Source organism: Lagenorhynchus albirostris, chromosome 11 (genome assembly GCF_949774975.1).
Source record: "Lagenorhynchus albirostris chromosome 11, mLagAlb1.1, whole genome shotgun sequence".
NCBI classification, from domain to species: Eukaryota; Metazoa; Chordata; class Mammalia; order Artiodactyla; family Delphinidae; genus Lagenorhynchus; species Lagenorhynchus albirostris.
Window position 1 is genome coordinate 39,317,209 of NC_083105.1, and position 26,132 is coordinate 39,343,340.

General features: G+C 38.3%; 1 protein-coding gene across 1 annotated transcript in view; it reads right to left on the minus strand.

Moving 5' to 3' along the window:
* SYT1 (synaptotagmin 1) overlaps window positions 1–26,132 on the minus strand; it is a 423,804-nt gene that overhangs the window by 71,422 nt on the left and 326,250 nt on the right. Inside the window, exon 8 of the mRNA XM_060165202.1 lies at window positions 11,807–11,924. Coding sequence (XP_060021185.1) covers window positions 11,807–11,924 — 118 coding nt within the window. The remainder of the gene's footprint in view (window positions 1–11,806; window positions 11,925–26,132) is intronic.

Sequence of the window (26,132 nt, forward strand, 5' to 3'; positions counted from 1 at the left end):
TTTTTTTTTTTTTTTTTTTTTTTTTTGTAGAAGAAAAAAGTTATAGAAAGCCTCCTAGTTTTCCTGGGAGCCCTGAGAATGATATGTAGCAAAAGTTAGGCCATTAGGAATTGAAAAAGGCAACCAGCTGCTATGTTCTCTTGACTTTTATAAGGAGTTAGTCTATAAAGCAATGAACAAGTAAGATGCTGAGTCATTGCCTTATCTGTTCATGCTGGGCTAAAGATGTGACTAGGGAACCGTTTTTGTCTTTACTTCTTCACTGAAAAATGTCTTTATGACCCTCATTGAGGAATAGCTGTAGTAACGTGTGCATTTCTGGGTTACTCTTTTCCTTTATTTCCTGGAGATGATCTGTTTCACTTTTTTTTTTAAACTATTAAGGAAGTGGGGGAATAAAGGAAAAAAGAAATCTGAAAATAACAGCTGAAATCAATTTCAATAACTACATGTTATGTTTCTGATCTTATTTCTTAGCTGCTGTTTCTATTATACTATTACTACTCTGTGATGCCAAAAGGATTTCATTAAATGGAAGAAATTAAGTCAGATCAGTTGGAAGGTGAAAGCAAAATAACCAGTTAGATTGGCAGAATCTTAAAATCTGTAACTGGTTGTTTAGGCAGGGAAGCTGAAGTATGTTCCCCTCACATAAGTTCCAGGGCCTCTGAGAAGGCAAACATATGTAGACACCATCTCTGCTCTCAAGGTAGCTCTTGGTACAAGCAAGTGGCAAGGCTATAAAAAGGAAGGAAAAAGAATGATTAAATTTATAACAAATCAGGAATAAGGGATTAAGGGACCAAATACAAACAATATATCCTTTTGAAAGTGGAGGTGACTATAATAAAGTATGTAATTTTTTTTAAAAAGATTGTTTTTGATGTTTCTATTTCTCTGAGCATTGTTGTGGTGTTTCAGACTCAATAGTATTTCCCCTTTTTGTTACCTAACTGTTCCAGGCTGAATGGGAAACTGGCAGTGTCACAAAAGGAAGTGAAAAATGGCAAAGATATTTGCAATACTTTTTTAACTTCTGAAAGTTTAAGTATAGTTAATTTATAATGTTGACACAAATGTGATATATTTTTAATAGTTTTATTTTAAAACATTATCAAATACATATAATATAGATAATAAAATCTCTTAAAGCCCACCAAATACAGTTTTAAAAACAAGTATTTGGGGGCTTTAATCCTGCCAGTGCAATTACCTATTAAATCTGGCCTTCGCTATTCCTTTCTTACATACTGAATGGAGAGCAGAGGATAGAATGGAAACTCAAGGATGCAAATATAGCCATTCTGGGTTGAACAGCTAGTGAACTTTGCAGCTGTGGGGTCTGTTTCTGATGGTTACTCATGGAAAGGCACATGGGGTCCTACAAGACAACATACAATAAAGGTTTAGAGATGTCCCCTTTCAAGCCTATAACTCAAAACAGACCCCTACATTGATCTTAACCCACTCCATCTCCTAGAACAAGTTTTACTACTGAACTGTAAAGTAGCAGAGAAAATCTGATGAAGAATTTGAGCAGAAAGGTGGCTTTGGGATGATTCTCAATGGCCCTCCCTTTTATCTATTCTCTTTCAAGCATCAAAGTCACTTCCTAATTTTAGCATTGTGGGATGTGATAAACAGGTTGGTCTTACTCTGGCTCTACCTTTCATGATTTTCAGACTCTAATCATATCTCTGCTCAGCTTTCCTTTTCCAGACTACAAAGTCGCAATCTTCTTGGCCTGTTCTCACACACAAGCCTCTTCATCCCTGTTCTAGCCGCCTCTCTGGCAGCTGGGCCTTTAACCCCACTCTCTTTCCTAAGGTCGGACTGTAACCACAGGCTCTCCACACGTGAATGAGCTCCAGTCTGGGACAAAGGCAGGGCATCTTTTCCCTGTTGTGTTTATAAAATCCTCCACGACAACACCAAGCCTCTTTGGTTGTAGTGGCACACTTGATAAATGTCTTCAATGGATGGCTCTATGTGGCTTTTCTTGGCTTATAATAGACCCTATTATTTTATACTCTAACTTTTTTTTTTTCCTTTCAATATATTACTTCTAAGCTTGACTACACTGAAGCTCATCTATCACACTTTGGATTACTCAGCCTAGCAAGGTTTGTTTTTTTTCTTTTTCTTCTGGATTTATTCACTGAGCTTGGAATTTCAGTGGCTGGAAACATGGATGTTACCTTCAGAATTGGAGTTTTAAGGTGACTAGTAAAAATTCAGATTTCTTTGGAACTATTTCCACTTCTCCATATGTGGATCTCATTAACATTGTCCAGATGAGCTCTATTTTCCTGGTAGTTGTCTGTTACAATTCAAGTTTCTTCAGTCTTATTATTTAAATATGTAATATCGGCCCACAGAGTCCCATAGCGCTTTATAGGGGCAGTAAGCTTTTGTACTATTAAATCATATCTCCCCCCCATCCCAATCATATCATACATACTGTCATCCAGAATCAGCCCTTGATATTGAGTAGTAGGTAAAATTTTTCTTTAGTCTTCCTCTGCCGCCTAATAGGCACTCAAATCCTTTACACTTGGGCTTTCTTCCATATTGTTCTAGCAACATCCCTGCGTCTCTACCACTGATACAGCTGAAACTACACTGTTTTGTATTTTGTCCTCTTTTGTGCATAAAGAATCAGTCACTAAAATAACATACCAGTCTGTACACTGAAACTGACGTGGTCCTTTCAAACTGGAAATCTATTAGTATTTGATGTCTGATTTTATGAACTCATTGATCCTGTCTTTGCCATCTAAGTAACCAAAACCTAATTGAACAATCAACCAGTGAATTTATATTAGTGGCTTCCATGATGTAATTTTAGTTTGGGCATGAAGGAATTTTGGAATCAGGTAGAATTTTTGGCCATCTCTCAAACTATAACAGGTAGTTAGCCATCTGTCATCCAGATTGAACCTGGTGAGGAAGGATAATGCCTGAGGAGTCGAGTTTTATTCATGGAGTTGGAAGACTGCTTGGCTTGACATCCTAAATCTGCCAAATACTGATTCTGTGACCTTGGGAAAGTTACTTACCTCTCTATTTATTAAAAATAGTATCTACCTCATAGGGTTGTAAGTGTGGGTTAAATCACTTAGCATATGTAAAGCATTTAGGAGGGTGTCTGGCTCACATCGTGCTACGTGAGTGTCTGCTGTTATTTTTACTTGTTTAGCCAAGGACTGGCATAGTGCCTGGCGCTGAGTGGGTATTCAAATGTTTGTTGAATGATTTATATGTACCTGCCGGCTAAAGGACTTATTTAGGAGTTTTTGTGCTGTTCTGAACTAATGTGTTTCAGCCAATCATTCATTTTTTCTGATATCAAATCTAGCCCACATCCCACATCTCCTCTTCTCATTTCATCCAAACCACTTAGTCCTTCAGGTGTAGCATCTCTCTCTGTTCTGTGGTAATTGTGGCTGGATCTCACATTGCAGGATGATCCAGTTTAAGGATTTGTCATTTCTTTTTCAGATCAACTTGTTCACATATTAGGGATTCAGACTATTTTATCAATATTGTCATTAAGCATTTTGAAGTGTCACAGAATTTTATATTATAACATTCAAGCCTAAAATTAGGATGAAGCCATCTGACATCATGGCCAACTTATTATGCATATTCCTATCTCGTTAGCTCAATAAGATGCCAGTTTATTTGCATGTTATTGCTTGACCCTGATATCATGGCCAATTAATTTGCATATCCCTATCTAATTGGCTCAGATAAGTTTTTGCCACTTGATTTGTTGGCCCAGCTCCCAGACTAGTGTCTTTTAGTCCAAATCAATTGAATTTGGAGTGGTTTTCTTTGTCATGCTTTCAACACCAATGGAAGGACAGTTAAGAGTGGTGATCATGAATGTATAAAGGAACTGCCTATTGCTTTTGTTTCTGGTTGGAAAAAACCGAAGAAGAAAAGACAGTAATTTAGATATGTGGGCAAGGTATTTTTCAGAGAAGAGGATACTGAGCTGATTTAAAAAAAAAAAAATAGGACTTCTTAAGGAAATTCCAGTGGACGAAGCAAAGGATGTATTCTATATCACTGATAAAAATTATAACTTGGAGTTGGGCTGACCCGGACCTCAGCTAAAAAATTATGATGTAGAATTTAAGCCTCTAAAACACAGTTTTCTTTTTCTTTTTTTTAAAAAGAATTGTGACATAAATTGACAAACATTGTAAGTTTAAGGTGTTCAATGTGTTGATTTCAAACACATATATTGCAATATGATTTCCACCCTAGCTTCCTCTAACTCTATACATTCCCTATAAAGTATAGTTTCCTATTAAGATGCATAAGCGTAACATGGGGGAATGTTTAAAATGCAATTTCCAGGTTCCCACCCATAGATATTCAGTTATAGTTTGGTCTGAGGTGGTCCGTGAAATCTTAAATTTTAACATGTACCTGGGATGATTCTGACGTAGGTAGAATATCACATCTTGCTGACTAGTGCTTGAAAGAACGATAGGCCTGTGCTCATTCATGGTTTCTGTGTGTGGAATCTAGTGATTCCCCAGGGTTGGGTGAGTTGCCCTTTCCTAGATAACTTCCAAAATTTAAATTGGCTCTATTTTCCAAATTCTATTTCTAGGATAGTAGAAATGACAAGACAAACCCGTGACAAATTAAAAAAAAATTACATCTTGAGGAAAGGAAAGCAGTGCGTGTGTGTGTGGGGTGGGGTGGGGCCGGCAGGGCTGGGGATCATATGGTGAATCATACTGGGTTGGGTGTCAGGGGCTTGTCCACACACTGGCAGTTTGCTGTAAAGCAGTGGTGACTTCTTTACCACCGTGTGCCTCCTTTCTTCCTCCGCCATCATCTCCCTCAAGTAGTTGGTGCCGTTTGTGAAATCCATCGCCCTGTCCTTTGGAACTTAGATGCTTTGGGGGACCTCTCTACTCCTGCTCTTTGCTTTTCACAGTATAAATTCCATAGTGATGAGACAGGTCTGGGGACGGCCAGGAAGAAGACTGGAGGTGGGACTTGGTGTGGAAAGTGAAAGGGAGAAAAGATGGTAAGAGAGAACAGTTTCTATTCACAATAGGCAAGACATGGAAAAACCTAAATGTCTGCTGACAGATGAATGGATGAAGAAGGTGTGGTGCACATATGGGATGGAATACTACTCAGCCATACAAAAGAGTGAAATAATGCCGTTTGCAGCAACATGGATGGACCTAGAGATTGTCATACTGAGTGAACTAAGACAGAAAGACAAATACCATATGATATCACTTATATGTGGAATCTAAAATATGGTACAAATGGACCTATCTATAGAACAGAAACAGACTCACAGACATAGAGAACAGACTTGTGGTTGCCAAGGGGGAGGGTGGGTGGGGGGAGGGACAGAGTGGGAGTTCGGGGTTAGCAGACTATTACATATAGAATGGATAAACAATAAGGTCCTACTGTACAGCACAGGGAACTATATTCAATGTCCTGAGATAAACCATATGGAAAAGAATACAAAAAAGAACATATATATATATATATATATATATGTACAATGGAATCACTTTCCTGTACAGCAGAAATGAACACAACATTGTAAATCAACTATACTTCAATAAATAAAGTAAATCAAAAAAGAGAGAACAATTTCCACCATGCTCTCTCCAACCAGCCCTCAGGATGTCTCTGACCTGATCCTACCTTGTTGTTACCTCTCCAGGTCCTTGACCTTCAGCAGACTGCTGGAATTAGGGGCATATCATTTCAGTCCTTCCTATGTTTTCCCAGCATTCTCTTGCTGCCAATGATTGGCATACTTTTGATGTTCTCTTCACAATATAGGTGAACACAAACCATATCAAGGGGGCAGGGCTGCAGATTTTTACCTTGATTTACTTGCCATGGTTCCTAGCAGTACAAACATTTAGAAAAATTTCAAAAGAATTCTGTCCTAGCTTCAGCGGAAGAGGGAAATGGAACAGTCTTTGAGATGTTCTATTTTGGGGAATTGTAGGGCCTAGACTTCAGTCCCAGCTCTACAATCTACACATTAGGTGACTTTGAATGTCAATAATGACAAAAGCAATGGCCAGTATTGAATGCCACGTATGTGACAGACGTGGAGCAAGATGATTTACATACATTGTCTAGTGTCTCTAAGCTTCAATTTTCTGAGAATATCACCTTCAGAAACTACCTTACAGGTCTATCTTGAGGACCACACGAGAAAACCAAGTTAGAAAAGGTTTTCTAAATTAGTAGAGTGTTTTATAACTATGTGCTAATGACTTCTTAACACTTGAAAACAATTTTCAGATTAAAGTTGAAAATTAGAACTTATCCCTAATACAGAAACTTAAAAGCTTACTATCACTTCCATTTTGTTGGTTCAGAAGTTTTGTCTTTCCTTCTTGGAACAGTTACGTACTCGTTGGAAAACTTTCAGAATTTTTTTTAACTTGTGATATATAAAGCCCAAACTGAATTTAGAGTCTTGACATTCCTCTTTAAAGCTGTACTCAGAAGTCTCAAATTTCTGGGGTGACCGAAAAAAAAAACCTGAGAAGATTAACTGTAACATATCCAGGGACAAGAAATTAGGAGCAGGGTATCTAGTTATTTCTGACTTGTGCCTCTACACGGGTAGAAATTCAAATATAAACATTATACAGCTAAAAAATGCAAGACATATATAGAACCTCACACCTTTAGGAATTCTCAACTTTTCTGATGCTTTCAATTTCTTAGACCTCTTTTCTATAGACTGAATGTTAATGTCCCCTTAAAAATCATACGTTGAAACAATCCTCAATGAGATGGTATTTGGAGGTGGGACCTTTGGGAGGTGATTAGCTCTTGAGGGTCGAGCCCTCATGAAAGAGATTAGTGACCTTATAAAAGAGACCCCAAAGAGCTCCCTTGCTCCTTCTACCACGTGAGGACACAGAGAAAACATCCATCTGTGAACCAGGAAGGAGGTTCTCATCAGACACAGAACCTATTGGCACCTTAATCCTGGATGTCTCAGCCTCCATAACTGTGAGATATTTCTGTTTATGAGACACCCATGTTATGGTGTTCTGTTATAGCAGCCTGAATGGACTAAGGCACTCTTCATACTCTACCTCAATTTTTACGAAAACATTTATTTGAAGGGAGATTTACTCCAAAAGTGCAGATGTATATTAAGTTGTGGTTACTAGGCCGAAGGCTTGAGTTTTTTCCAAGTACAGGGCACAAAAGCTGCTCATTTCCCACTGCACATACGTGCACCTGACCAACAGCCTTGCAGCCTGCAGGACTCAAGATTTCAATACAAATAGCTAGATTCGGAAACCCTCGCTGGTGCTCAAATACTTGAGCGCTAGAACAGGAAGCAACAAAGCTCAAGTGTCTACTGTAGATATGTGAATGGCCCAATCAAATTTGTCACTGTAAAGTAAGAGTTGGGATTTGCATGACTTGTTATATTGGGTATATGATAGAGGCAAAATCTTGGGGCCATGCTTTTCGAATTCATACAGTAGAAAAGAAAGAAACTGTGTTGAGTAGTAAGAAATTATTTTTAAAAATGTTCCTATTTCTTCAATTTTTTTGTTTAATCCCATATATTGTCTTAATTTGATATTGGGACTTAGAATACAGGAGTCTACTGATACCTCTTTGTCTGAATTGACCAGCCAATCCCATCAAACTTTTTTCCCACTAAATCAAGGAATTGGTTAAACTACCCATTGGTTGCTTTCACATTTTGCATATTTAGCCCAAGATTTGATAAGGTTACTAATAGAAATAATGACAATAATAGTCAGTAAGCACTTTAGTGTGCTTTCATTTATTTCTCACAATAACCTTATAAATAAGATTCTCTAATTATTTCCACTTTACAGATAATGCAACTGCGGCTTAGAAAGCTAGATAACTTGTCCAATGTCAAATTGCTAACAGTGGGAGACTGGGATTTAAACACTGGCAAAAACCCATTTTGGTTCCAATTTACTAGCCATTTCCAGCAAATGTAGTTTGGCCTTCAAATTACCTGGAAGGACCTCATTATATAATTTTGGTCTCCTTGGACATAGGTCAACTTACTTTGAGACAGACCATCCAAGTGCTTAAAGTTATTTTAATGGTAAGTAGGTTAAACAAATTTGAAATGCAAGACTTGTTTTTTCAGGCCATAGCTCCTTTGTAAATAATTGATTATTCATTCAGCAGCTCAGCTGAGTGCTACCAGTCAGTGTGGGAATGGTGGGATATATAAATATAGAGCACAGTCTAGTGAGAGAAGCGTGATGTTTGAAGGGTGTAAACAAACTCCTGGCATTTAAAAAAGGAAAAAAATTGTTCTTTTAGGAAGGATCAAAAAAGGCTTCATGGAATCCCTCCATGTATAATGCTGTCTGTCCCAGGCACCCCTATGGCTCACTTCTTCACCTCTTCCAGGTTGTTGCCAAAAGGTTACCTACTCACGGGTCTTTCTCCAGCCACCCCATTTAAAGCTTCTCCCCAACATTCCTTATTCTACTTCCCTGCTTTGCTTTCTTCATAGCACTTATCACCTCTTGGTGTACAACGTGCTTTTCTTATTTATTGGCTTCCTGTCTGTTTCCGCACATTACAATGTAATCTGTATGAGGGCAGGGTCCTTTGGCTGTTTTGTCCACTGATATAAACCTGGTTTCAGAACAATGCCTAACATAAAGTAGGGACACAATACATAGTTGTTCAATGGATGGAGGAAATAAGACTTCAGCTGGGCCTGAAGAATGGATAGGGTTTAGCTAGACCTTCCTTGGTGGATGGAAGAGATTCCAGGTGAAGGAAACAACTTAAGCAAACAGTGGAGGCAGCAAATCCCATCGCCTGTTCTGGGGACCAGTGTGCTGGTCAACTTGGTTCAAATATAGAAATATGGTGGGGTGTAGTCTGGAAGTATCTATATTATGTAGACCTGCGTGATTATGACTTAATTTTACAGGCAGCAGGAAGCCCATATGATTAGGACTCTTTAAGGATATTTCAAGGGTAAATATCCTTAATTTAATATTTAACTGTTCAACCAAATCATTCCAGGTACTTCAAATTTAGGGGTGGAACTGGGTTAGGTGGGTTGTGAAGCTACTATAATTGTAAACCCTGGCAAAATAGCCCACTTTGGTTCCAGTTAACTAGCTATTTTCAGCAAATGTAGTTTGGCATTTGAAAAAAGAATATATTTTTTTCTCTTTTATAGAGTTACGAAGACTGAATTAGATATGACCTCTGGCCTTGCCCCTTCCATGTCACAGTGTTGAGTTAGCCCAGTGGGTAGTAGGAGTCATGCCAGGAGCCCTTGCTTCACTGGGATACCTAGCAGTTACCCAACTACACATGGTTATGACTGCAAGCCACATAAATAATGTCCTGCTAGACCCAACTTCCCATAGCTAAACCTCAAAAATGCCTGTAGCATCTCTGATGTTGCTGAACAACAAGAGAGATGGATGATGGAAGAGGCCTGAGAGTGTCAAGAGGCACAAACTGTGATTAACAAATTGTGGGTGAAATATCTATCTGTGACCATGGGGACTCCTTTCTAGGACTTTGGGAGAAGACAGAACAAATAAGGGACCCTGAAGTTACTGGCTTCATGGTAGAGTTGCTTCTGGAACTCTAATGAAGGGTGTTAAGGTGAATGGGGAGGAAGATCAGGAGAGCACTGGATAGAGGTGATGAGGAGGTGGTTGGCATAGGAGTTTGGAAAGAAGTGTGGGAGAGAGGATGCAGAGAACTAGATGATGATAGTTGGCTATTGAACCAAAGGAAGCGGAAAGGTCAAAGGCGTCTGAAGTCAGACTTCAAGATACTAAGTAGAATTCTGGGGGTAAACTGTTCTCGTGCCTAAAAATTTCTCTGCACATTAAATACTCTTTTGTTTTAGGTTTAAATACATTGCATTTATTATCATTACTGATGTTCAAATGATCACATCTTTGGCCAGTGGAAGCCTCTTCAAGGTGACTCTTAAGCCTGTTGACATGACTCCCTTAGTCTTTGATAGTTTCCTTGCTTTCTGGTATGATGAGATGTTCTAGGCTTGTCTTGTATACCTTCCTTTGCCACACCTGGAATCTACCATTTCTCCAATAAGCTCCAGGTTCTTCTAGTGAGAAATTGTATTTTCACACCATTTCTGGTTCTGGGATGGTCATGGCTACTAGGTCAGTCTTTGTTTCTAGGCCTTTTTACAGGACAGAGCCAGGAAAAGGTGGATGTGTATAGATACTTACATAGGTGTATGCATATATTTTGCATCTTAGGCACAGTAAATACTCTACATTTTTGAAAGAAACTGCTTATTGCTTTAAACTTGCTCTGTTAATGCCATTAGGCAATGAAAGCAGCAAGTTTTTAAATGGGGTCTTAGTGACGTGAAAGAAGTCATGCAGATTCCCCAGGCAATATATTTATAAAGAGAAGTAAATTTAGGCACCAGGAGAATTTGGTTGACAAATTAGTGGTTCAGTAGGTGGAACCTTAGCTTTAGCATATTTTAGCTGTTACACTTTATAATATAAAATCACCATGCTGCATGAGGGTGACCTTTTGAAGTTTGCAATATTTTTATTAGAGAAAGCACTGAATAATCAGTAATGTTGGATCTAATTCCATAGCCATGAACAATGACAACTATAGTCTATTTTTGACCCTGTGCCATATCAAGAAAATTCCTCACACTTTAATTAGTTACTAGAAGATCAAGAATATAACTGATTTAATCACACAGAGAAGAAAATAAAAACAATTGTGTTCTGCTGTGGAAATGACAAGTCCTTCATTTGACTTTGCTTTTGAGCAAGGATAATGGACTTGAGGACATGGGGAGGGGGAAGGGGAAGCTGGGACGAAGTGACAGTATGGCATGGACATATATACACCACCAAATGTAAAATAGATAGCTAGTGGGAAGCAGCCGCATAGCACAGGGAGATCAGCTCGGTGCTTTGTGACCACCTAGAGGGGTGGGATAGGGAGGGTGGGAGGGAGACGCAAGAGGGAGGAGATATGGGGACATATGTATATGTATAGCTGATTCACTTTGTTATACAGCAAAAACTAACACACCATTGTAAAGCAATTATAGTCCAATAAATGTGTTAAAAAAAAAAGAATATACTCACTTAAAAAAAAAAGAATATACTTTACTCACTTTTTTAAAAACTAAAATTGGGTTTTACAGAACTTTAAATCCCCAAATTTCCCCATCCCCAACACAAGCTATAGAGAATAAATGCATTACCATGAGGATTCACCCTCAGATTTTATTGTTCACATATATTTGAAATGCTGCATGTTCACACAAAACAGTATTGCTAAAAACTATCTTAGGCTATATACTTACCTAATATTTGTCTTTTATTATATAAATTAAGTATTAACCTAATAAGTCTCAGATAAAACAGTATTTTTCATATCATAAATGAATTTTGACCAAAAAACAAAACAAAAAAAACGGAACAAAATTATAATTGGTCATAGGTGTTGCCTTTCAAAAGAGAAGCAGTTTTTCATCTTTCAGAGCTATAGGATTGCCAATTGATACCTGGGCTGTGAAGTGGGAAAATAGGTCTCATCTTCTCTGCTAATTCTAATAAATTGAGAGTGGCTTCCTGGGTCTCTGTGTTGGGATGAATTCTGAAACTGCTTCCAGGTTCCATGGGAAAGAGAACTGTGACCAATTAAGGAGTGGGGCATCGCGGCACGTGTGCTGTGCATTCGGTATCCACGATGAAACAGCATCAAAAAACATAGTAAACATCAGACTCACCAGACAAGCCACCTACATCCATCTTCTTCAGGTTCTTTGCCTCAAGAATGACAACAGTCAGTTTGCCGGCAGTAGGTACGTAGCGAAGGGAGAAGCAGATATCACCCAATTTCTCTTGCTATGAAAACCAATAAGAAAGTATAAGTAATTTTTCAAATAAAGGTGAATGTGGTTTGTACATAAACACTGTAAACTCCTCAGGGAGGGGGATTATGACAATTAGAATTTGAAAACTCTTAACGTTCACTGGCATTTACCCAGTGGTCTTTCATTCACTAAGGTATCATCAAGAGTGACTGTAACTCATTTCAGTTTTTAATTAGCTCATCTATACTTTAACATTCATCAAAATATATCCATAATTCAATGGTTCAGGAGATAGGACCAAGACAACTTTTTTAGAGACTGCTTTCTGAATAGTACTGCAAAACTCTTGGCAAAAATTAATAACTTGATTAAATAGCTTTGAAAAGAGCCTAACACTTTTTTGGTAGACTCAACCTACCTACTTTTTTGTCTTTTGACATTTCAAATAGGATTATGTGTAATACTTAGACTTTTGGGGGAAAAAGACTTGTTTCCGTGTTCCATTTAAATTCTATTTATTGATGAGAAATTGTAAATTCCTAATAGCAGAAAGGCAAAAAGGCAAAAACGTATATAAGTTTTTGCACTTTTAGTTTTACTCATTTCAAGTGAGGTCTAACTTTCTTTTTCCTTATCCTAAAATTTATAAAATCTAAGCGGTGGGTCAAAAAAGTGAAATACACAGTAACACAAAGTTTCTCATATACCCTCACGTTATTTCATTGGTATCATATTTTAGTTTCAAGAACATTCACCAGTCCTATATTTGAGCATCTCTGAATAACTGAAGCGTTTAAAATGTTGACGCTATATAGAACTTTTACCTTTTTCAGAAAAGAGGCCTATGGGTTCTCCCACCTTAAGTGTTTTGCTCTTTAGGATAACTAAGAACTTTGGTAATTGAACATGAGGAAGATTTTTGCATTCATATTAATGCATGAGAGAGGGGGCAAGGGTGTGCAGTTTGTTGTAGTCTCAGATGCTGGAGGTGCTAGACTGCTCACTGACATACGGGATTAAGTATATGTATGGCAAATCAGGGTTTATTTCTTTGCGTCTTTTCCCTGCCCATCCCCCCTCCAATAGTAATTCCAAAGAAGGTAATGGTTGTGCCAGACTTTTGCAGATAGATTTCTAACATAGGAGTGAGGTACAGAAGGCCATATCCTCAGGTCTTCTCCTGTTGTACTCCTAATTTGGCTGTTTTTGGCCTTCTCTGTATCTTGACATATGTTAAATTGGCTAAATTAACTGCCTAGATGTAATCCAACAAATTAAGAAAATGCAATTCCTTTTTTGGGGGGTACTCATTAAATCCATCTTTCAAAAAGGAAAGGGTATCTACCTGTTCTATAATTTATCGATAGGTGAGAAGTAATACATTCAATGTCTGTGTGTGTGCGTGTGCGCGCACGTGAGAAAGAGAGAGGAAGAGAGAAATGGTACTTTCTGCTTATGTAATGCTTTTGAAAATATCACCACATGTGTGTATAGCCATGGTTCTTTCATTTCTTGAGTTCCCATAGCACCTTACCCACATATCTCTTACGTTACTAAGGGGACTTTTTTGGTCTTACTGTGCGTGTCTTAATTTCCCCACTAAATGACTAATGACTAAAAACTCCTTGAAGACAAGGTCCTTCCCTGAATTATCACTTTCCACATATTTTCAAAAAGTAAATATATGGAAATTGGAGCTAATTCCCTCATTTTGAATTATCTAGGTCATACCTCTCTTCCACTAGTGTAGATAATAGTTACTTGTAATGTGCCTACTCACCCCTAGGAATTAATGTACGCATCAGGAGAATCTAGCAGACTAGATTACATTTCATAGTCTCTGAAAATACAGAACGGGCCTCGATAGCACAGAAATTAATACAAAGAATGGACAAATTCATCTGAACCTTAGGAGACAAGAGAAAGCTAAATGAACAAAACTCCTGTTCAGAAATGCTCATCAGAAGGGTTCTTTTTGCAGGAGTCTATTTGCCACAGTAACCTTCCTGGGGAACTGCTGGAGAACCAGGTCACTCTAAGCATCCTAATCAGCTGTTCTCTCTTAAATGACACCGTTCTTCTTGGCCCATAATCTAATTCCACACTTTATAGGCATCTCAGGTGTTCTAAACGAAGAGTTGTCATAACTTCTAGTATACTTTTATTCTTCAATCTTAGGCTATCTAGGGAATCTTTAAGATTTTACATATTTAGTTTCAGAAGAAAGCAGTTGCAGTTTGAAAAACCATACCTCAAGTAGAAGAAATATGTCAAGTTACCTCTAATTTTAAAGCTATGGGATGGGGGAAGAATGAGTGACTGGATTTCAAAGTGGATATTTTGGGAGAAAGGGAAATAGAGAAAAGTACTTATTTTAGCACCTTTTACAGATCTCCATTTAATTCATTAACTTAGGAACTTGAACATGTAAGATTTCATTTGCTCATAAAATCATCATAATTGGTATGCCAAATTAAGCTTGTATTTTTATGTTAATCAACTGAAGTTGCTTTTCAGTGGTTTAAAATTTTTAAACTCGGTTTACATAAGGTTACCTGATGTGTCAGCATGGAGCTAATGCTCAAAGTCTTTTGACTTGATCCTGAGTTTCCTTTTTCTTTTTTTTTTTTTTTTTTTTTGCGGTACGCAGGCCTCTCGCTATTGTGGCCTCTCCCGCAGCGGAGCACAGGCTCCAGACGCGCAGGCTCAGCGGCCATGGCTCACGGGCCCAGCCGCTCCGCGGCATGTGGGATCTTCCCGGACCGGGGCACGAACCCGTGTCCCCTGCAACGGCAGGCGGACTCTCAACCACTGCGCCACCAGGGAAGCCCCTGAGTTTTCTTTAGTGTCAGACTGTCATCTGGAATGGTAGAAACTAATATTCCTAACTGACCGCCCACTAGGATATTCTCCTTTCACTTTTAGATTGTCTTACTAAATGGATGTTCATCAGCAAACCCTCCCCTCAACTGTTTGCCTTTTCAACACTCTTACCTGTCAGGGTCGCTAACTCATCTGTTTCCAGTGGCCACCTTACCTTTTGTTTTCCTCTAGTCATTCAGCCTACAAGTCTTGACATTTCTTTTTTTGGGTAATGTATGTTCAACTGTATTTTTTCTTTCACTTTTTTCTACCACCATCATCAGCATGACCTCTACCCTCACCACCTCCACTTCCAATATGACCTGCATCTCTACCATTTGCTGCCATTACTACCATCACCCTACACCATGGCCTCCACCACTACCTCTATCCCCTTCACCTCCATTTCCACTCTGTGAGACTACGCCCTAAATACTTCTGTCATCTCTTTTGAAATAGTCTGAGCAAAGATTTCTTTAAGTCATAGTCTCACCAAAGTCCAATGTAGACCACATACTAATGCCAAGCTAATCTTTCAAAGGTCCAAACCCATCTTCCTGGCTTTCAAGAAGCTCTATACTTTGCCCTAACTATCCAAATCTTTTTCTTCAACTTCACTACCTACTCAATCTTCAGAATATATTTTGAATTTGACTGTATCTCCCCATTTATAGGGCCCTCATTCTAGTCCAAGAAGGGTGACCAACCACCCTCATTTGCTCAAGACTCTACTGGTTTAAGTCTCACAAGTCCTGTATACTGGGAGACTTCGATCCCAGGCAAACCATGACTATTGGTAACCTTAAGTCTAAATCATCACATAATTCCTGACCTAGACTTCTCTAATAGCCTCCTGATAGCCACTCTGTTTCAACTCTTGCTCCTTTCTAGACTCTTCCTCACACAGAAGGCAGACTGATCCTTTTAAAGTGGAAATCTGGTCATGAGACAATCCTACTCAAAGCCCTTCAATGTATTCCCTTTTCACTTAGAATAATCTGTATTCCTTACACGTAAAGGCCTTATAGATGGGGGTCTCACCCCTCCATCTCCTACCATTATACTCCCGATCTTACTTTCTCTCCTCCAAACCCGTTAGGTACACTTTGACCTCAGACCCTTTGCCTATGCTCTTCCTTCTGCCTGCAATATTCTTCCCCCAGATACTATCATGGATTGTTCTATTAGTTTGCTTAGCTTTCTGCTTTACATATCACCTCTTTAGAGACCTTTTATATGGCCATGCTATCTGAAGAGGTTCCATCCACTCCTAAACACTCACACTACCTACCCCCATGCCCTGCTTTTTTTCCTCCTAGCACATATTGCTCCAAGTTCTATTTTGTTGAGGTTTTCCCCACCAGAGCGTGAGATCCACAGGAGATGCTCTAGCACAGAGCATGGATGATTCCTATTGATGGAATAAATGCAGATTCCCTACTATCAATTAGAGTCAATGTCCTCAGTATCCACAGGTTGGGCTCTCCATGGAAGCAAACTGATTTGCAAATGGGAGATTGGGATGTGTCCTTTGAATCAACACCTGTGGGAGAATGCAGAAAGCAGGATGGCTCAGGTGGAGAAGTTGGGCTATGATGCAGTCACAGCAAAGGCCTCAGTCGATCCTATAGGAAGTTCTGGAGCTAAAATAGCTCTTCAGAGATGTTCTAAATTCTGAAGAGATGACTTTTATGCTCCTGAATCCACCGGTCTTTGGATGTGGCCTTTCCCCACATCTTGGACCAGGGCCTCCTCAGCTGTGAGGGAGATTCTAAGAAGGAGCAACTCAGTTGTTACGAGTGTCAGCCATCAACACTCTTGGCCAGTGGAATAAATGCCTTCATCATGAAGATGGTGCAAGACTGTGTGTGTGTGGAGGGGTCACCACAGCAATGACTACGTCTCTGAGCTATCTTCCTTCCCATCACCAGATTTTTGCTTAGTCAGGAAATTCATCTACAATGTCTGTCTGTAGTCCCTTATTATGCCTAATTAAATTACCCCTAACCATTAAGCCCTAGTCCAAGTTCCATATCTTTAAGTATCTCCATAGTGCACAAGGATTTCTACTAGTAATTAATTGCTTTATAGCCAGTAGTATGGTGCCTAGAGATATTTTCCCCTATTCATATTTGCGAGTTCCCCTCACCCTAATCTCCAGAAGAAGAGGGATTGTACTTGATACTACCTAATAAGGCACATGATAGGGGCTTAGAAATAACTGTTGGTTGATTGCATTGAAAAGAGAGCCTCACCAGTCTTGTTTTGTAAACAGTATGGACACTAGTACTCGATATATCAACAGTGTTTCTAGTTAATCAACAAGTCAACTAATGAATATATTCAGAGGTCTTTCTTTGTTCCTAGTTCTGTAGACATGGCTCAGTTAGTCCTTTCATGAAACTGGAAACGAAAACATTCTTGGAAGTGCAGTTTTTATACGATAATTTCAAGACCCTATGGGGTTGCAGCCGACAGATGAGTGCTTTTGCTGGTATGATTAGCTCATGAAGGGACCTTACTACTATTAGAAATCTCAGCTTTATGTATAATTTATTTTAGTCAATTGCCTTGATCACTAGGTGGAAACTGCCAGTTAGTGTTAGAAAGTTCCAACTGTGAGATTCAGAGAAATTAACCTGCTCTTTTAGAATATGGAGCTGACAATCAGAAAGCACCTTTGTTCTGAGCAGCTTGATAATTCTGATATTTTTTTAAAAGCATCCACTGAATAGAGTAGACATGAATTAATGATTTAATATAGACAACTACAGTAATACCTTTCCTTTTTGAAAAGCATTATAGATACTAGAACAGAGGTCATCTCCATTGGGTAAATAAAAAGCTTGATTAAAATGAATATATGCTGTTTTTTATAGCACCATCCATCATTTTATGTGTAGAGAGAGGTGTTCACTTTAATGATCTTTGCAAATGGGGCTAAGTTCACACACTTGTTGGAAATGCTATACTTTGGAATGAGTTTTAAAAAGATACCTGAATTGACTTAATGCTGTGACATTTTAAAAGGACATATTCTATTTATGTTAATCTTAAGATTTTTCTATGTGTTAAACTGGAGATATTCTCTCTGAATAGAAGGTTTTTTTCTGAGGTTGGGCATCTATTTAGAGGTGACAGACAAATGGCAGTCCAATCTCTCAAAATGAAAATCTAGACTATTTGCGTGTTCTCCATTTGTAAAAATACAAAGATATTATTCATTTATAGGAAAGGTCAATGTCAGGTTTTTAATTTTAATAACAGATAGGGTGGCTTTAAACATATCCTTTGTGTGGTAGTATCTTTCAAATTCTTTTTATTCCCATAACTACTCTTCTACCCCTGAAGTATCTGCAAATCGGTATTTACATCTAATGGTCCAGATGGTCACAGTGTGAAATGTTGCTGTGGATGTACCCAGGCTAAAAAGACTGAATCTGGCCTAGCGTGCAAATGGACAGTAAATGGTTCAGGTGAATGAGACTATGTTATTTCTTTTAATACTTATTTTTGTGAGGTTACCATGTAATTGATTAACTTCATATGCATTCAACTATTCATTTCTTACTAAGCAATGATTAAGTTCCATCATAAACTCTTCCAGGGTCTAGTCTAGGCTCCATAGATACCTAGAGGAATAAGATGACTTTAAACAAGTTCAGAATGTAGTAGAAAGACAAATTTAAACAGAATAACAATATCATGTGTTAACTGCACTGAACAGGTGGCACAAATACTCTGGGGGCAAAGAGGAGAAGGTTGAAACTTGCCAGGGTCTAGTGATAGAATTAAGGAAGGAAGACTTTATTTGGAGATTTATACCCCCAATAATCAAGGATAAATTTTTCCAGCCACCCCAAATAAACATTCTTTGTAAAACAAATGTGCTTGCCATGCAAATGTAGCTTTAGGACAAGTCTTCCAGCTTTCCCCTTTCAGCTAGAGCTAGTATATATGGGGGATTGGTGACATGTAAGTGTGCTTGAAGAGAAAATACCTGAGCTGAGATGGGAAGATTCCACAGGAAGAGTCAATGTGAACCCCTTGAAGGACAGGGCAAGAATATTCCAGGCACAGGGATGCACGGGCAAAGTCTCTAAGCGCTTAAACAAGTTACTCTTCTATAAGTATAAAATGTATGTAATTTAATTAAGGACAGATTTCTATTTATGATTTACATCTTCAAATTTTTTTCACTATATCTTTAACTTCTACTTTGATGAAGAGATACACTTGTAGTCCTATTAGAAATAAGAATTAACAACAGAAAAGTGGATATTCTGAAGTGCTCTAAAAATGATGAAAATAGAAAATCAAAATGCCTATTAAAAATAACAGTACAGTGCAGTACAGAGTGATGGAGAGAGCACTGGACTGAGACATGGGCATTAACTATTTGTTCATCAAACATTTATTGGGCATCTCCTATGGGCCACCACTGTCCTAGATACTAGGGCACAATAAAGCATACAAAACCAAGGAACAAAATAAACATGGTAAAATACAAGGCAAAGTAAAGTAATTAGAAGAGTGCTTGGCACATAAAACGTACTATGTGAGCACTTGCTATTATAACAAAAATCCTATTTCAACCACCTTCTTCCCCATACATAGTGCCATATATAGGGAAGAGGGTGGTCGAAATAGGCACTATCTAGAGAAGCCAAACTTCTTGAATGAATTGTCTACATTCACTGTCCCTATTTGTTCATGTTCTACTGATTTCTCCATTACTTTATTGAATTGAAATTGTTTCTGCCAAGTTTTCAAATGACATCCATCTTGGTAAGTCATAAATATTTTTCAGGTTTCATTAACCTGAACTCTCAGCAGGATGTGTTGACTTCTCTCTCTTCCCTGGATTCTGTAATTCTGGAGGCTTTCTTGATTTATCTGCCTCTCTGGCCACTGATTCTAGTCCAAGCCCATTTCTTTTCTTCTTAAACTGATATTGTCCCTGTCTATGGCTTTAGTTACAATCCAGAAGTGATTCCCAAGATTGTTTCTTCAGTTCTGATCTTTTATCTGGACTCCAGACTTATATATCCACTGCTTCCTTGTCATTTCCACATTAGTACGTTAAATAAAGATCTTAGACTCAAGTGCCAAAAACTGAATTGCATTACATTTCTCACGAGCCTGGTTCACTCTATTTCAGTATTGGTAACCGCCTCCAAACAGTTGCTAAAGCCAGAAAACTGGGCATTATCACTGACCATTGACTTCTTTAGAGATCTGATTTTATCTATTAGAAATCTCTCAAGTGGGTTCACTTGTTTCCATCGTTTTCCAATAAATCTCTAATATTTCAATATTAGAGTATTTACCCCCTAATCCAATAATCTGTCACCTGGGATATTCTAATACTCTCTAAATTGTCCCCTTCCAATTTACTCCTGGAATATAGTGGGCAGAGTCGGCCTCTTAAATAACAAATCTACTTAAAATCCTCAAGTAGGTCTTCTGTCTCTCTTGGGATAAAGATCCACAACTTTACCACCAGTTAAAATATTCTTCAATGTCTTGTTCCTGCTTACTCCTCAGCCTCTTCATATCAGGCTTCTTCATATCATGAAATAAGTCATGTTAACTGTACTCTTAGCACCACCGTATGAACAGTTCCTTTTGCTTGACACATTCTGTCCTTTCGTTATTCTCCCTTTTATGTAACCTTTACTCATCTTTCAGACCTTACCTCAACATTTATTTAGAGAAGCCTTACCTGACTCCAAGACTAAGTAAAGCCTTTCTTAAATATTCTTTAGTGGTTCCTTATACTCTTCTTTTGACGTTTTGACTATAGTTATCATTACTATAATCATGCCCAGTAATTGTAATGATATACAGCAATCAGATATTGATTTGTGTGATCATTGGATTGCATCTCACTTACATGAACTTGACCATCTTTATACAGTACCCTTTTAATCTGTATGCATAGTTCTGGCATATAAGACATGATTAGCACATATTCATTGAGACAAAGAATGCATGCATATTCGAGTGCTCAACTCTGACAGAGACTGCTAGTTGTTTGTCAAAATCCATTCTCTTCTTCCTGGACACAGAGCTAGACTACATTTCTCAGCCCTCCTTGCAGTTGGATGAGGTCTTGTGATTGGATTCTAGCCAATGGACTGAACCGAAGTGGAGTGTGCCCTTCTAGACTCAATCCCCCATAACTACTTTGTATGATCTTTCATCTCTCCTATGACTGTGACAGTGACCTCTGTGACCTTCGAAGCCACGTGCTGTAGATGGCAGAGGTTCAATTTGCCAGGATCCCCAAATGGCACAGTAAAAGAACCCTACCTGCCAATGTGGAACCACTTTGTACTACTGAGTGAGCAAGAAATAAATTTCTTTTGCTGAACCATTACATGTTTGGGCCAACTTCTTACTGTAGCCTAGCCTTACATAATTAATAGAAATGAATGAATTCTAAACAGTGTTTTCAAAAGTATGATCAGTGATCCATTTTACTTTCTGTGGTTAGTAGAAAACGAGCAATGCTTATACTTCATTAGTTCAGTTTGCCAAATGCTTATTTTGTGTTTTCAATATGTCAGTCATGGTGCAAGGTACTAGGAAGAATGGATGATGAAAACTTGTCCTTGACCTTAAGAAACTTATTCTGTGTTGAGGGGGACAAGCACAAAAACAAAAGTTCAACATAAAATGATTAGTGCCATTTTAGAAATATATATTTGGAAGGACCAGTATAGAGAAGGTAGAGGAATTTGTTGTGGTTAATTTCAAATGAGAATTTCGAGTGGTGGACAGGGGAATGCGACCAGAATGTAGAATGGAAAGCGAGTCCTGGCAATGTCCTTGTCAAAAGATTCTTCATTCTGTAGTGTGCTTTGGGGCCTGAAATTCCACCATTCATTCCCTTCCCCTAAAGCTTTAGATCTCTAGGAGTCCTTTAAAATAATATGAAACGCTGTTTTGCCCCCTAGAGGATGACATGGCAATCCATCATGGTATTAAATTTTAGTTGACAGTTCTTTGGGTTATGGAAGATTTATCTAAGTGAGTGGAGACGGGCAAAAACGCCAAAGATGGTGAGTATGTCTCCATAGCTAGGGATGCTTCCTTAGTCAGTCAGAGCACCTAGTAGGAATCCAGGTGAATGACCCAATTGTATGAGGACATGTGAAGCGCAGGGAAATAATGCAGAACGTTTGTGGAAAGTATCTAAAGAGACCACGTTTCTTTGTCCCTTTAACATTCTCTCTCTGTTAACTACATGTCCTTGATTTTCTAGGTCAGACCCAATTTTAAATATTCTATTTTCTTGTCTTCATGTGACTTTTGGGGCCTCTTCCAAATAGTTAAATTTGGATTATGGGAACCAGCGTTATCTTCTTTTAAACCGGAAGTGTGGATACTAAGTAATTTTGAAATATGAGCAACCTATTTCTACATAAAAATGCAAATCTGACCTAGGCAATTATAAAGGAAGCCATTGTACATAAATAATATGCCAGAAGATGGGCCATTGGTGCTGGAGCCGTCATGAAAAACAATGCCAGGTAATCCTTGGAAGGCATAGTTTGGCACTTTCAACTCTGAGATGTGTCATTTTTACTGGCAGAGATAAGCATTTGAATGATTTATACATAGTCTTTCTGGTAGAGCAGCATTAAATGTTTACTAATCATACTCAACAACTGCAAAGACTTAGTACCCTGACCTCTCACTCCATAGCTACGTTTACTGGTGCATCCTAACTAACGTGAAAGGTACCATGGGGGAATAGGGTCTTGACAGAGAGAACTCAGAAGCCAAGGTGCTGTTTTATCCAAAGAACACTTTCCCTTTTTAGTTCTGGGGTGGTGACCAAGAAATCCAGAAGGAATGGTAATACCACACAAGGAGGAGACACCATTGCCCCGGGAAGGTTTTCCTTCTTCTCAGGGAGGTCTGGGTGAAAGGGAAGGTAAATGCTCCGTAGACTTGAGTTCTGCCAACAACCACCTCAGGAGGGCACTGCAAGCAAGTTCTTCCTGCACCATTAAAATAGATGAATCGTGCCTGCTCTTTCTTTCCGTGAGGATTATGTAAGACCCACCTGTGAGCCAAGAGGAGCTTACAATCACGGAGAAGAGAACCAAAAAGAAGGCAACAAAAAGAGCACGCTATGCACTAGGCTAGTCACACAGAAGCTGCAAGGGGAGAAAAGCCACTTAAGCAAGGTGAGGGAGGTCATAGGGGCCAAGTCCAGCTTTTCCACTGCCGGCTTCAGCTTGCCAAGGGGGCTGTCCATAGCAAATGGGAGCCTTGAAAAAAGAGAGAAGACGGGGAGAAAAAGCCAATAAATTGAGGTTGGAGAGGCAAGGCAGTGGGGAAAAAGTAGAGAAAGGAATAGAGGAGAGAAAAGAAACTTGAAAAAGAGAGTAAGGGGTCGGGGGAAAAGCCAGTTTGTTTACTTTATCTTCCAATAAAGTGCAAGTACTTGACAATAAAGGGGGAAGTGAACATTCCTGAAGGGATTGGTCTGGGGGTTCTTGATACCCATCAGTAGGGGAAGAATGCCACAGGAGTCGGGGGATGGATTTTTGGAAAGGGATGGATTATGGGTTAGATGTGTGAATGTGTAGCAGGGGAAGAAGAAGACCAGCTTTTTGACTGTTCTGGTTCTCATAATCTATATGAGCAAGAAGAATTAAGAGAGCAGAAGTAGGAGGATTCAGGTTAAACACAACCGCCCTTTTGACAGACTCTTGGAAAGGGTAGTCTCACTTGAACAGATTTTTGAAAATACAAAGGACAACCTATGAAGATGACACCAGAGCAGAGGATGAAGCCCATGGACATACAAAGGAAAACGATAAAAGTATTGTATAAAGAAATAGCAAAGGAGGTGCACACTTATACAACAGAAATGTTACTACACAAAAGCAGATTCATTTTGGATTGCAGGCAACAGAACAAGAACTATTGCATGTTGATTGCACCATGTTCTTTTGTGCTTTCATATCTTTGGACATCTGCTTCCTTTAACTGGTATAACCTCCCTCCCTTTGTTTTACTACTGGACTCCTCTTAATTCTCAGCTGTCATCTCTACTGAGTCATCCTATGGCCATTCTCATGAATGGCTTTTCTTCCCTATTTTTGTTACAATGACACCTTTTTAAACTCTCAGTATAGCACTTATAATATTACACACAAGATGCCTGTGCCCTATTTGCCTCTTTCACTAAACAAGGCTTATATTTTCATCACTTTTGCCTAGCAAAGTGTCTGCCATACGGCTAAAAGTCGATATAAAGTTACAGCTCAAGAGCCATTGTGTCTTACTGTAGAAAAGGGATAGGACAGAGGAAATGCCAATTTTTAGTTTTTGTGCTATTGTAAGAAAAATTTGGAATCAGTTGGCCAAGACTCTGATGGGGAAGAAATGAAAAGCTATGCTATATGCACTAGTGATGTAAAAACAAAAAACTGTCGAGCACATAGCTGACAATAAAGTTTCTTTAGAGTTAAGATATCATTTGGGTTTCTTATTGAAGGCAAAGAGAATATGGAAGTGGAATCTTGGGGATCAAGCTTTCTGAGAGAGCAGACATGCCAAGGACAATGGATAAATATCATTAGCGGAAAAACTAGACAGGACAAAAACATAAAAGAGCCAAAGAGAAAACAGTTACTGTTTGGGAATAGGTTTTAAAAATGATACGCGAATAACACTGGGAATTTGGCTAGTTTGGTTGAAGAGAAGCTCTAACTAGATTTATATATAATAATGCAACTACATTTTCTAGTAAAGAACTGGTAAGAATAAAATGAAATCAAAGAAAAGAGCTTTGAAATACTAAACCTGTACATGAGATGTATTAATATCATTTTCTTACTAGGTTAATATCAGTAGAATAACCATTTTTAAATAGTTTCCACTACTTCATTATTTATTAGACATTGAGTAGCTGGCTCTTGTAAAGATGCAAAAGAATCCTCATTACTTGATGATATAACAGCTGAGGTGGAATATTTGAATTTCTGAATAGGTACAAATCCCAGTTATGACTATGGCCATTTCCAGGGGCATTGCAACCCTCCACAGATGGAATACGAGGAGACCTGTAAGGATTATTGAGATAAAGAGAAAAGTACAGTCCATCTTCTGTGCCACAAGTATGTTGCATCTGCTTGATAGTTTCAGTGTCACTGTGAAAATAGTAATATAATCAGATTGTGGATAATGGAAACAAAATCTTTCTCATGAACAGCCCAGTTAATTCAGTTTTCAGATAAAGATAAAAATATATGGAGTTGCAAATTATATGCATATAGATTAGGCATTTGAATTTATATTTTCATCTTGGCTATGTAACTGACTTGAAACAATGTGAAGAAATTTGCTTAGCTTGAGTTACCCCCTTCACAAAATAGATCACCAATCTCAAAGGTGATAGGTGAACACCTCTAACAACATCTACATTAATCTCAGTTTCTTAGTGAAACGGTCCCATCTACACATTACTACTTTATCAGAGTTTGGCTTTTCTCTCTCCAGTGGTGATCTTCTGTTCTCATTTATTTTTCCTTAAAGGTTATGCAGATAATTAGTGTATTTCTCATGTAGGCCTTAAATGCACTGCATGTTGTGGCAGACTTACAGAGGAAGTCAAGATCATCTCTAAGTATATTTGGAATTCAATTTGCCAATATTTCACAAATTGTTCATTTTGCAGAAACAATTTCGTTTCCATCTGGTTTGCCTAGGGGAAAGTTCACTGGTGCTCATCGTTAAGAAAATCAGATCATTAGGGAATTCAATGGTCCCTTGCATGGAAATGTGGATGTCACTACATCACACAGTGCAAAAATATAGTTTATCTGCAAATGAGTGTGATGTGAATTTGCTTGGAAGCTATCGTCTTCAGACAAAGAAAGCGCACAGGTATATCTTATTTGCTTCATTTTGCATGTATTCAGACTGACAGCTGGAGTGACCTGCTGAGATGTCAGGGTTTTGTTTTTATTGTTATGTAAAGGACATCACAGATTTTTTATGCGAAATGACGACTAAAAGAATTTTTAAGAATGTGTGTTATGCAACTGTAACTCAAGGCATTTTAAACTGTGATAATTTTCCTCTTTTATTTGTAATGGCATTCTGGTTTTCAACTTTGAACATCATATTTTTAATGAAGGAAACTTAGCTTCTAGAAAATGTGACTGAGAAAACGGACCCATAAATTTCTGGCCAATTTCATCAGATGATTTTTTTATCATTTTATTAGGATTTAGTTTTTACCTATGGTTTTCATCTCGGATTTTATTATGTGATATCCTGTTAATGGAGATCAATATAAAATTTTTAAAAATTTATTTATAAATTTATTTATTTATTTTTGGCTGCGTTG